The 12,450-nt window shown below is 38.4% G+C and overlaps 1 protein-coding gene across 4 annotated transcripts in view; it reads left to right on the top strand.

Moving 5' to 3' along the window:
- Positions 1-12,450, top strand: part of zcchc2 (zinc finger, CCHC domain containing 2) — a 30,788-nt gene that overhangs the window by 2,637 nt on the left and 15,701 nt on the right. For 3 of the 4 annotated variants that reach the window (XR_006106982.2, XM_042510120.2, XM_042510119.2), the window contains exons 2-5: positions 3,694-3,814; positions 4,709-4,779; positions 8,737-8,808; positions 10,550-10,650. Coding sequence is in view for 3 of the 4 variants with exons in the window: in XM_042510120.2 (XP_042366054.2) it covers positions 3,694-3,814; positions 4,709-4,779; positions 8,737-8,808; positions 10,550-10,650 (365 nt within the window). In the remaining variant the exon portion in view is untranslated. The remainder of the gene's footprint in view (positions 1-3,693; positions 3,815-4,708; positions 4,780-8,736; positions 8,809-10,549; positions 10,651-12,450) is intronic. The other variant, XM_088072318.1, reaches the window with a different exon arrangement.

Raw genomic sequence — 12,450 nt, forward strand, 5'->3', positions numbered from 1 at the left:
ACTCACCCTCCATATCATTACCCAGAAAGAAGCGTGCATCTACTCACGAAGAGGCTTGTGCTCATGACACCATAAGATGTAAACATTAATGGCGTCCTCTTTGGCTGAGCTGTAATTTCAGCCAGGTCAGCGGTGCCAGGTGAGCTAGCAGCAGATGCACATTTAATTCTGCGCAGTTATACCAGGGTATCTGACACACTTATTTATTTGTGGCAGACTACCATCATTAAAACAAAAATAGCCACCACAGATAGTTATTCTGTTTTGTGAGCTGGACCATTCCATAGGAGAGCTATAGAAATATATATACTGTTCAGATATTTTAAAGCAGAGACAGAGCAGCAGAGCATCAGGCTCGGTGAGAGTGAAACTTGAAGGGATATTTCATTTTTTTTAAGTTGGGTTGTATGGGGTAATTATCCATTGCCAGCGTATTACATACAGTAGATGGTGGTCAGCACACCCCCAGTTTGGAGAGGCAGGCTTCAGTCGGACTGTGAAGCTAAGTAATATACTGCTGTGGATGGAGGTCAGCAAAAAATAACTTAAATTCAATTAAATTAAAAAAAATCGATTTCATTTTAAGTGTATGCTATATTGAGAGTACTTTCACTGCTTTACCTTTCTGTCAGATAGCCTGTTTGTCGGGTAAACCATTAATGGCTTTAGTTGTCCTTCTATGCTCTCGTCAAAGCCACCAGACTCCATAAGAAAAACAGTCATTTTAACATTGCTGATAATGAGAGCTGCTGGTCTATTACTACTATGATCATCTAGTTTTTTTGTGTAGTTGTGTGGCTTTGGTGAATCCAAACTACTGATTTAAAACATTAAGCTCACACAATAACAATATCTAACTGAGGGAACTGTAAAACTGCAGCTCCTGTGTTCAACAACTTTAAATTACTGTTTTTCTCAAGTGGAGTCTGGCTTTAAAGAGAGCAATATAACAGCCTCATTTTCCTGTTTGACTTCACTGTCTGACATTAGGGTAAAGCAGTGAAAATACTCTCAAAATAGCACACGCTTGAAATGATAGATTTTTTTGTATGTGGGACTTTTTAAGGTGGCTGAAAAATGTTTTGTTGCTGAGCCCTCCACAGCAGTTGATTGCTAAGCTCGATGTGGCATTACAGCCTGCTTCTCCAAACTGGGGGCGTGCTGACTGACATCTACTATTTTTAATATGTCGTCTATGGATAAGTAATCCATTCGACCCCACTTCAAAAAATCGCAACTACCCCTTTAACGGTTCATTCTGTTTGGTCTAATAGTTTTCAGTCACTCACATTTGAGCACCATAAGCCAAGTGCCATCTAGTACCATTATACTGGAGAGAAGGCAGACATCTCTACAACTAATATCACTCAGCAACTCAACCAAAACAATCTAGATTGGTAGATAAGACTACAGGTATGAGTAAAAATATCAATTTTTCATTTTGGTTTAAACTGTCTCTTTAAACTGTAATTTAGCCATCAGAGCCTTTGACAAGCACAAAAATCAAACATTATGAATGGAGAGTTGTCTGAGAATTGGAGGATGTGTGAGAAGGAAGTTATTTACATACGAGGATTATTCATGCCTTAAATTTTTGGTTTGTAAGCCTCGGTGAAAATCGTACAGTTCAACTAGCTGACTGTGTTTGTGTTGGAAATATCGCGATTTCTCAAAAGGACATGTATTAAGGCTAGCATGTATTGCTGAAAGGGTACGCTGACTAAAATACAAGCCTAGTTACACAATGATGTGATGTTGTTGGTGTTTACCTGTTACCACCCCAAAGAAAATTCTCATTCTCATATAAATCACTTTGGAGAAAGACATTGATTATAGACGAGCATTGGGAAGCAGCATATTTGGAGAGAAAGTAGCAAACAAGCTGGCTTTTTAACAGAGAGGGTTGCCTGGGTAATCTGAAGTAGATATCCTAACCAAACCTTTAACTTAAACTCACTCTCTCCCCCCACCCTCCCATCTGTTAAAAGACAGGGTGAAATCATAACTACAAAGTAACTGTACTTCTTCGTTGAAGTAAGGACGAATAACTGACTGAGCCAATGGTGCCTCTGACCACAGAGAGCCCAGGGTTTCTTCCAGAAAATTCTTTAACAAAGGTGTAATGTTGGTCGACTGTTTCCGCATTTGTGAAATATATGCACACTCATAAATGCCAAATCCATTACCTAATCTGAAGTCATGTTAGGAATGCAAAGCTGCTCTGCCGCAGACTCTCAAGTGTCAGACTCCCAGCAGCACACGAAAAATCTCTCACCCTTCAGGGTCAACCGCTGAAATTGAACCTTGACTTGTGTCTTTCTGCCTGATGGTGGTATAGTGGTTCACATGGCAGATTAAAGTAGGGATGTTTTAATCAATCAGGCAATAATTGGAAAATAATTGCTAGTATTTATTATAAATAACCAGAATCTGTAGTTTCACAGAAAGACTTTTTCATCATTTGTCACCACAGTCAAAGTACCTTCAGCTTAACATCCAGTTGGTCCAACACTGCGGGGCTGTCTCTGTTTTAGATGAATCCATGAGGTTGACATCATAGTGAGTCAGGGCCTGGCCTGGTGAAGATGCCGTGCTCTTAATAAAATCACACATGCCGTTTTTAGAATAGTGTACTGTCTCTGGACTGTAGGACTGTCAAATGTGGGAAAAGACAGAGGGAGAGGGGAACGGAGAATGAGAAGATGGTTAGTGTTTGGTGTGTGTCATTATGTCTGTTTCACCCCTTTTAGTTGTTTCAGTGGATGGTGTAGCTCAGCAGTTTTGCATATTTCTGTGAATGCTGATTCAGCATTTGTATATTTTGGTCCAAATCATTGTTAGTGTATTCCAACATTTTTCTGTATGTGTTTTTTTTTTTTTTGAATTGGCCACTCCTCCTGCATACTTTCAGCGACAGAAACCATTCAAGCATCAAAACATTATGCTCTGTAAAGACGTTTGTGCTTGTATCATTCTTTTCTACAGTTTGTGCATGTTAAAATACAAAGCATTTGCTCTTTCAGTCTTTCCAGCTAATGGATTTGTATTGTACCTTTGACAGTAGCCTCCAGCTTTTCTAGCAATGTATTTCAGCCCTTAGCGCCTTTAGTTAATACAATTCAGCATCCAACTCTGCCAGTTTTACAAGGTTTTCAGTATTGCGGTGCAGTGCATTATGGTTTTAACATCTTTTTATAGGAAATTTTACAATTCGGCATTTTCAGCAGTGCTTTGTTATAGTTTTCATATGTCAGCATTCACACACATTTTCTGCTGGAAGAGCATTCTCCAGCTCTTTTTGTGTTTGCGTTACATAGTAAGTTTGCTGTTTACCGTTTTGGGCTATGCAACATTTAAATGGGTTTGTGTGGATTGTAATTCATCAGAGATTAAAATCTTTACTTGGGTTTATTTAATCTTAATGTCTGTGTGCTGTGCTGTGTTCAAGCATCAGCACTAAATATTAGACCGACCCAATGGAAGCTTTGTTATTAAAACGTCAAATACATGATACATGATATCTTTGTTATGATTCTACAAAACACAAAGGGATGATGCATTTTGGCATTGGGTTTTGTTATTAGATAAATATAAAACCTGTGAAACACAGTCAAGTTATGCTGTAATTAGAGGTTAAAATTGTAACAAACCAGTATGAGCCAGTCACTAACCCAGTGTATTTTTGGTCTCCAGGAGCTGACGGGTCAGAAGGCAGACTACCTGCTCTCCCCAGCACTGGGTTTGGGGGAATGCACCGCCCCTCATCCTCCCTGCCAGAGCCGCCGCTCCAACCGCTGGGCAACACAAAGAGAAGGTGAATGGAAACATTGCACAAATATTGTACATTATTATAACCTTTGAAACCTGAGCAATTTGGTTTGATTTCTTTCAAAAACATGGGGAAAAGGCAGTGAGCTACAAAAAAAAAGAGCAAAAACAGTCTAGAAATAAAAGTACAAGAAAATCGTCTGAAAATTTGTAAAAAAACTAAACAAAAATCCCAACAGAAATTAAAAGTTCAACAAGGAAAATGACCTTGTAAAAGTGCTTAAAAGTTATAATATTTCTGACATAAATTTAAATATATTATTATGATAATTATAAATAAAGTTTTCCCCTACTTTTTTCCCTAAATATTTTCCCTGGCTTTAAAAAAAACCCATTCTAAATCTACCAAGTTCTTGCAATTTGTGGACCATTTCTGACCAAGTTGCTCATGGGCTTTTTTCCACATTTTTGAAAGAAATTGCACCACTGTTCTCAGGGTTCTCAGGGTTAAATACTTGTGAACGGCGTCTGAAAGCAGCACAAGAAAAGTGAAGTCGCTTCAGGTTTCAAAGGGTTGATTAGCTGCAGGTACAACTGGAAACGGTCTTAAATTACACTGTCAAAGCAGTCTTAGAATGAATAGTTGGTATTTCACTTACTTGCATCTATAATGATTTTGGCAGTTGTCACAACAACACATAAAGTACAGCCCCCTCACATTTTGAGTGTTTTTTAATAACTTTTAAGTGGTAAATTATCTGGATACAAAGAAAGCACTGATTGATTTCTAGTGAGTGCTATAATAACTAAGATAAATGTTTAGGCTGTTGTTTTTCTAAAATCGATATTTGCAAAGTCCTAATAGCTTCATCACTCTTTTTCTGCAAAACTTCTTGGAGAGACTGAGTCATAACTGTTTATTACGGCTCTGTTGTTGCAGCAGTGCATATAGAGGGAATTGTGCTCAGGGGCATCTCTCGGACCAGAATAGACAAGGAATACAACTTTGAGGTAGGTAACAACACAACACAACACACGCTGCTCTGCTTCAGGTTAACATGACTGGTGGATCTTTTCTTTTAGCATAATGCAGTTTTTCTGTGTAATCTTAAAGGGGCGGTTTATCCCAAAATCCAAAATAATTATTTCCTCTTACCTGTAGTGCTAATCATCAATCTAGGTGTTTTTGTGTGAGTTGACGAGTGTTGGCGATATCAGCCGACAGCCGTAGATATGTTTGCCTTCTCTACAATATAATTGAACAATATGGCACTGGACTTGTGGTACTCAAAGCACCAAAAAAAAAAAAAAATACATTTGAAAAACTCAACAGCAATTTGTCTTTCCAGAAATCATGATCAGCTTACTCAAAATAATCCATAGACCTTGTGGTAAACAGTTTTATGTTAGAACAATTTCTGTTCCACTAGAGCTGCACCAGTTAGTTAGCTAATTGATTAGTTGATCAAAGAGATATTAAACACCTATAATTTGATAGTTGATTAGCAAATATATCAAGCATTTTCTGGTCTCAGCTTCTTAAATGTGAGAATTTTCCACTTTTCAAATGTGGAGACTTTGGGTTTTGGAGGGTTATTTTGGCAAAAAAGGCAATGTAATGATGTTGCTTTGGAATCTGAGAAATTGTTATTGCATTTTTCACAAGTTTCTTTGACTTTCTATAAACAATTAGTCAAGAAAATAATCAGCAGATTAATTCACAATGAAATTAATTGTTAGTTTCAGCACTACTTTATTCTGAAATACACCTGCCAGACGTATCACTTTTTAGGGGGATTGTAAACATTTTTGATAAGTGTAGTAATGTCTGGTGTTTTTTTGTGGTGCACCTGCTGGACCTCACACAGATCATCACACATACACACTCACCTGCTCTCCACTCTGCTGCTAAACACCTTCCTGCACGTGTGCTTTCAGCTTTGGCAGACGGCCAATTCTCTGCATTTGAAATATGCAGCAAACAGTTTGCTTGATAATGGACTACAATAGTAATATATTGGTGATAAGCCAGAAGCACAGAGTTTGACATCAGTGGCTTTTAAACGTGGCTGTCTGGCACAGACAGCAGATTTGTTTTTCTTTACAACAAACACGTGCTCAAACAGACAGACAGTTCGATACAACTTTATCACAGTCACATCAAAATGCATCATAAACCATCAGTTTCCATCAGCTAACCGCCTTTTTGTGCTAGTTTGAGCATGAAGTGGCTTTCTGAGGTGTCTGCTACTCTTGATATTTGGCATCACTTTGTCCCTGTGGTGCTGTTTATACCAGAGGCAGCCTGGAAGTAAGCTTTGTTATCTCCAGCATGGTGGCATTTTTTGTTAAGGTAGAGCTGGATTTGAACAGGATTGCTGCCCTGTGTGCCATGTCAGAAAAATTTCACTTGACCATGCAGGAAAAATTTATGTTCTACATGTTCCAATTAAGACTCAATAGGGAGACTGTGGGTTAGTTTTATTGGGCAAATCTGGGGTACATTTTCTGTATTTCTGTAGCAATTAGCCATTGAACTAAATTAATGGCAAGCTCCAATTGCATAGTGAGGCAGCTCATCACTGCTAATAACCGTGGCCCTTTAAGAATGAATGATTTCCAAACATGGATTCACAGTAACAAATAGGAGTATTTAGTGCTCATTTACAGAAAGCAAAAAAGCAGTAAGACAGATGGTGAGGAGAGACGGTCCTGTTGGCATGACTGAGCTTCCGACAGTAGAGCCAACAGCACTCACAACAGCGAGCCGTTCTCACTCTCCATCTGTTTATGCTGGAACAAACCTCTGATGCACACACACTGACACGCACACATAGTAACACATCTATTTATACTGCACACATGAGCTGAATATGCCTGTGTCATTTCAGAATGTAGCAGAATCAATGTACTTTATAGATACAGTGCCTTGCAAAAGAATTCACCCCCCTGTTGTTTTTCCGATTTTGTCAATTGCAACTCATAGTTTTAATGATGTTTGTTTTTTTAATTTGATTTTGCGTAATGGGCCTACATAAAATAGCCTACCTGTGTGCAATCTAAGTGCTGCATAATCTTTGTGTATATAAACGTTTTCTGAAAGGCCCACATCAAATCAAGCAGCATCGTTCCAAAAATTTTAGGGATAAAGCTCTGGAGAAGTACAGATCAGAGTTGGCCTGGAAGTTTTCCAAGGGAGGGTGAATACTTTTGCAAGGCACTGTATAAATACTGTTGATTAGAGATTTTAGCAGCCAATTTAGGATACTGGGAGAGAGTAATGGTTATCTGTGGTCCTTTTGTGCCTATTATGCACACAAATGGCTCCATAGTGTTGGTTCTTGCAGCTCTAGTAAGTATAAAAAGTCTCACACTGCTAGGGGATTTGTCTCAAGATGCAGAGTAAGTCATTACGGGGGTTACAGTAGCTTCACTAACGTTAGCCGCCATGTCGACCTTGTTGTTAAAAAGCCTTGATAGTGTTTAGCCGGCAGCGCCATCAAACCTCGCAAAGCTAAGCTGATAAACCATGCAAATATTCCTTGTCGGTTTCCTCTTCCTCCTCCTCTCTTCACCGAAAATAGAAATGAATTGGCTTTATTTTGAAGCTATTGTATCGTTACCGATAGTTGCAAGTGAAAGTCCTCTGTCCGTGACTGTGTGATGAAGTTACAGTTGCTGAAGTTAAGGTCACCACTTTCGCTTTCATTTCAAATGAAAAGCCCTTTAGTTAAAAAAAAAAAAGTAGCACATCTGTTAATCACACACTGTGCTCCAAAATTATTTTCACAGTTTGCATGTATTCATTTTTAGGCACAATTCCATGTGAATTGCTCGCACTTTAAAGTCCTGGCAGGTTGCACCTCATACGGTAGCCTTAGCCACCAATGCATGAGCATATGTGTGAATGTGACTCATAGTGTGAAAGGACTTTGAGTGGTCAAACGACTAGAAAAGCACTATACAACTGCAGGTCTTTATTGCAATATGGATGTTCAAGTCAGGCTTTTTGGGACCAATACTGATCAGCAGCTTAATTTAAGTGGAACAGGCCAATCTGACACAGACTGTTTCCCTAAAGATCCATGCTCCTCTAAGACACTGTAAGAACTACACTTTTGCCACATGTCTGCCTGTGCTACCCATCTTTTCCAAGTTGGGATTGCAAATCAAAGTTTTTGATTTTTTTTTTCAAGAGTCTACATCTCAGCAATGTGGCGTTTTACTGGGAACACTGTTTCACCAGTATCTGCCAACAGAGCTACATGGTACTTAGTCTGTAGTTTTTTTCTAGTATGATGCTGTACCAAATTCCAAATACCAAAATTGCACCAGCTGTGGTTGTATGGTCAGTAAAGTAAATACCTGACCGACATGAACGTGGGCAAACCCAATCCAGTTTCCATAAGATACAGGATGCTAACTAAAGCCCAACTGAGCATAACTGAGCTATAAATACAGCCTGCATCATCTCACTTGTGTTGGCCTTTATAGACTCATCTGGTGTTAAGACTGATGCAGTTGTTGCATACTGAGTCATACAGGTAGTATTTTTGTCATACAAGATAAATAAGATGGTGTGTAATAGTGTGGTTTCTCAGTGGGTGTAACTTATGCCATATCTACATGATTATAGAGGGGGGTTAGAAGGGATGTTTGTGTCGAGGTTACTTTTTTTATTTTCCTATAACAGAGATTAGTTGGCATTTTCAATTTGAAGACATTTTGGTGTTATGTGAATAGTAGGCCTATAAGTTAGTTATCTCACACTTCCATGCTTTCAACATATATCTAAAAAGAGCCCTTAATTCAAAATTGTGTAGCCAATCTTTTGGTATATGTGTGTTTTTCTTTTGACAACAACATTGTACTATGAAGCGCTGGCATAGTTCCATTTCCTCTTTGCTGTTGTCAGATTTCTTCCTGTAGACTGTGTGGTGATGGAGATTATTCTGTGCTGTGTTTCAGGTGAAATGGTCAGACTCTTCTTCTAGTAGTGTGACTAAAACCCATCTGGAACTGGAGAACTTCCTTCTCAAGGTAACCACTTCTGATATTGTTTTTTGTTGTTGTTGTTTTTCAACCATGCATTGCAATGACCAAAATGTTTTGGTTTTTCCAACTCAGTGATTCTCAACCTTTTGTGTAAAGTGACAATTCAACTCATAAAATGCAGTTTCACACCTGCCAATAAACAATTTCAGGTTCTATCTTGTGACTAAAATGTTATATATGCCTCAAAATGACTTGATTTCATTCATCACAGTTTGATGTAACAGATTATAACTCACCCAGCCCTTTTTACTAGTTAAAATACCTTCAAAGAGACACTTCAACCAGTATCAACTTGGCAAAAAGTAATCTCAGCTCCTATCTTGTGACTAAAATGTTACTTATGCCTCAAAATGACTTGATTTCACTGATTAAGGTTTTATGTGGCAGATTACAACTCAACCAGTCGTTGGAATACCTCTAAAGGGAAAATACAGCCCATAAAATGCATGTTTACAACTGCCAAAAAGTGATTTTTCGTTTCTATCTTGTGTGCGTTTTATGTGACAGAATGAACCGCACCCAGTTTTATTTTGTTGCTCTTTACAGCCCACACATCTTAAAGGGACAGACACCCCAAAATAAAAAAAAGGTTTTCATCTCACCTTTAGTGCTATTTATGAATCTAGATAGTTTTGGTGTGAGTTGTCGAGTGTTGGAGATGCCTGCCTTGTCTCAGATATCATGGAACTAGATGGCACTTGGCTTGTGGAGCCTCTGTGTCTTGACAGTCATTTCACACTATAACAGACAAATGCACAGAAACAGGCAATATTTCTCAATAATAATAATTTGTCTCTAAGTCTCTCTGACTGTATTATTTGGTTTTGGTAAGACACTCAAATCGCTAAAGTTTTTCATCAAACACATTTTGGTATACCACAGTTTAAAAGTGCACATGATAAAATTAAATGAAGCTGAATTCCATGTAGCTGATTCAGTTTTGGGGTCTTGGAATTGTTCGAGCTGCTGGTTCACTGCCACACTGTCGTGGTTTAGTGGGACACTTGAATAGAACAGAGCCATTGTTATTGTCACTGGTAACACCTGTGTCTCTCCTATTCAGAATGAAGGCTGTGAAAAAGGCCCATTTGGCTATTTTAGTGTCTTATTAAGAGTAAATAACACAGACAGAAAGACACAGAGGGTGGCAACAGAAAGGATGGGTGTAAGAAATTTCAATTGTTTTTGCAGTAAAGAACAGAGTCACAGAGATTTGGCTTGAATAAATGGTTTCTCAGCTACAACCCTCTGTCTGCGTTGCAGTGATTTATGTACAGTACATTTTCTTCATGCACTATTCTCTAAAATTCTGTCTGTTTTAATAATCTGGCAACACACAAGTCAAGATATTTGTTTTATATGTTTTATGTTTTTTTATTTTATTCATCAACTCTAGCAGTTATAGGTTCAGAGTAGAAGGGATTTTTTAAAATCCATGTCCTAACTCTGATTAAGAAATTATTGGCTGAAGTCTAGCGGCCAGTTTGTTAAAGTAAGATTAGATATGCTGACAGATTATTTGTTTGTTTGTTTGTTTGTTTGTTTGTTTGTTTGTTTGTTTTGGCAAAGCTTTTTTCAAGACCACTGAAGCTGAACTGCATTTGATATTACATTTGACAACATGCATGAGACCTCGGCTTGAGCTTTCTACGGTAGCTATTGCAATAGATGAAGATACATTTACTTGTGCAGACACTGAATTACCTTACCTCTTCTCCCCCTGCAGCTTCCTAAGGATCAGTGTACTGAGTCTTTCGAGAAGAGCATCCTGAGACTTCTGAACCAGGGCGACCGGAACGAGAGCAGGGAGGTGGAGAAGAACCTCAGGTACTTTTAACCTCTGTACAAGAATGATGCCAGTCATTTTCCATGACTGATTAATATCAATCTTTATTATTATGATAAATCTGCCTTTACTCTTTGAAGAGGGCTCTTAAGTAACTATAGCTGGAAACATTTTAAAGGGGTTATTTTTAGGGCTGACAACATTAGTGCTCATACATTTCAAACATAACACATTATTATCTTACTTGGAATAATCGTGGACGGTCCCAGCAGACATTCCTGTCTTTAAAAGTCTGTACTGGGCTGAGTGTTAAAGCTAGACTGGTGACAGTGGTTTCATATGGAACTAGAAGATCTATGGTCCCAACCACGTCCGGCTAGCTTCTCATGAAAGGGGATAAATAACACTCCAAATTTAGGCTAAATTTTGGCAAGGAAAAACGGCATGGCCATTTCACAGGGAACCCTTGAACTATAGCTGTAAGATATGTGAATAAAAATGGGTTTCGTGGGTACCCATGAGTCTCCCCTTCACAGACATACCCACTTTATGCCAGTCCCATGCAGTTTGGGGCAAAAAACATGCAGGTTTTTTTGCATGCAGTGTAAATGTGTTGATTTTGCCTATGGTATTTGAATATTTCTGCATTTTGGGTTCACTAAACAATTTTGAAATTGACCTGAGCTGAGCACACAGGTGCAGTTAATCAGACTGATGTCAGCGGGCAGCCACATCGCCAAACCCAGCAAAGCACTATTTTGTGTGTGTCAATCACCAAAGACCAAAGATCAAACTAAATCCAAGAAGTTAACTTCAACATGGTGGAAGACTCAGGTCTAAGTGTCGTCCTCATGTTGGCATGTTGTGACCAGTCACATGTCTTACTGTCATGGGGAACAATAGTGTCACACATATAGGAACTGCTGTCATTTGATTCCCAATCAAGACTCTCTGGTAAGAATTGCAATACAGAAGTACTGATTTCAAAACATGTTTTGAAATGCAAAGTAATGGAATTGAAACATGTGATATTGTGATTTAAAAAATGAATAAATCTGACAGCCTAATAAACAATAATAGCAATAATAAACAAGGAAAGGAATTGCTCAAACATGCTTTCTGAACTGACTGGCTGAGATGTATTCCTTAATGCATCCATCGATTTCCTAGAGTGAGCCTCAGTGGCCAGTCATCCTGCTCTCTTAAACATGTTCATGGGAACATAGAGTTAAAATAAATCTAATTTAATTCCCATTAGCCAAACATGATGGGTTTGTCTGGACCCTGTGTTGTGTTGTTTGCTGTTCTCTGGCGTTCACATCGTATAAGATCACATGAAAACATTGCAAACTGCAGACTTGACTGAAGAAAAACCGCAGTCCAGACTGTGGTCATTTCATTTAGTTATTCTGAGTTCTCCAAGGATAAGAGGTCAAAGACTGCCTCCCTTTAACTGTTTGTTTTGCAGGGTCATTTCCTACATGTAATAAATAAATAACCACCGCAGTTACAGTATTGTTTGATGTGAATGAACTATTGGCTGTAACATAACAAGACTTACTTTGATTTAAGAAGACAGGCAGGCAGTTAGTGTTATCCATCCAAATATTTAATAATTGGTTGTGAGTTAATGAATAGCAGCAATGCCAAGAAAATATTAGATGAGAATCACAAATGGGTGTTAATCTAGAGGATAGGTTTTCGAAGTCTGACACTGTAGACTGAGTTTGGAATGCAGGATATCCAGTGTGCTAATATTTTCTCATTTTGGCTGATTGCAGAAAATGATATTTGCACATATGTTTTCCACCTAATTAGAGAGATCATCAAGTCTCTCCGCT

The sequence above is a fragment of the Plectropomus leopardus genome, chromosome 21, assembly GCF_026936395.1.
Source record: "Plectropomus leopardus strain MGB_pleo_1.0 chromosome 21, ASM2693639v1, whole genome shotgun sequence".
NCBI lineage: Eukaryota > Metazoa > Chordata > Actinopteri > Perciformes > Serranidae > Plectropomus > Plectropomus leopardus.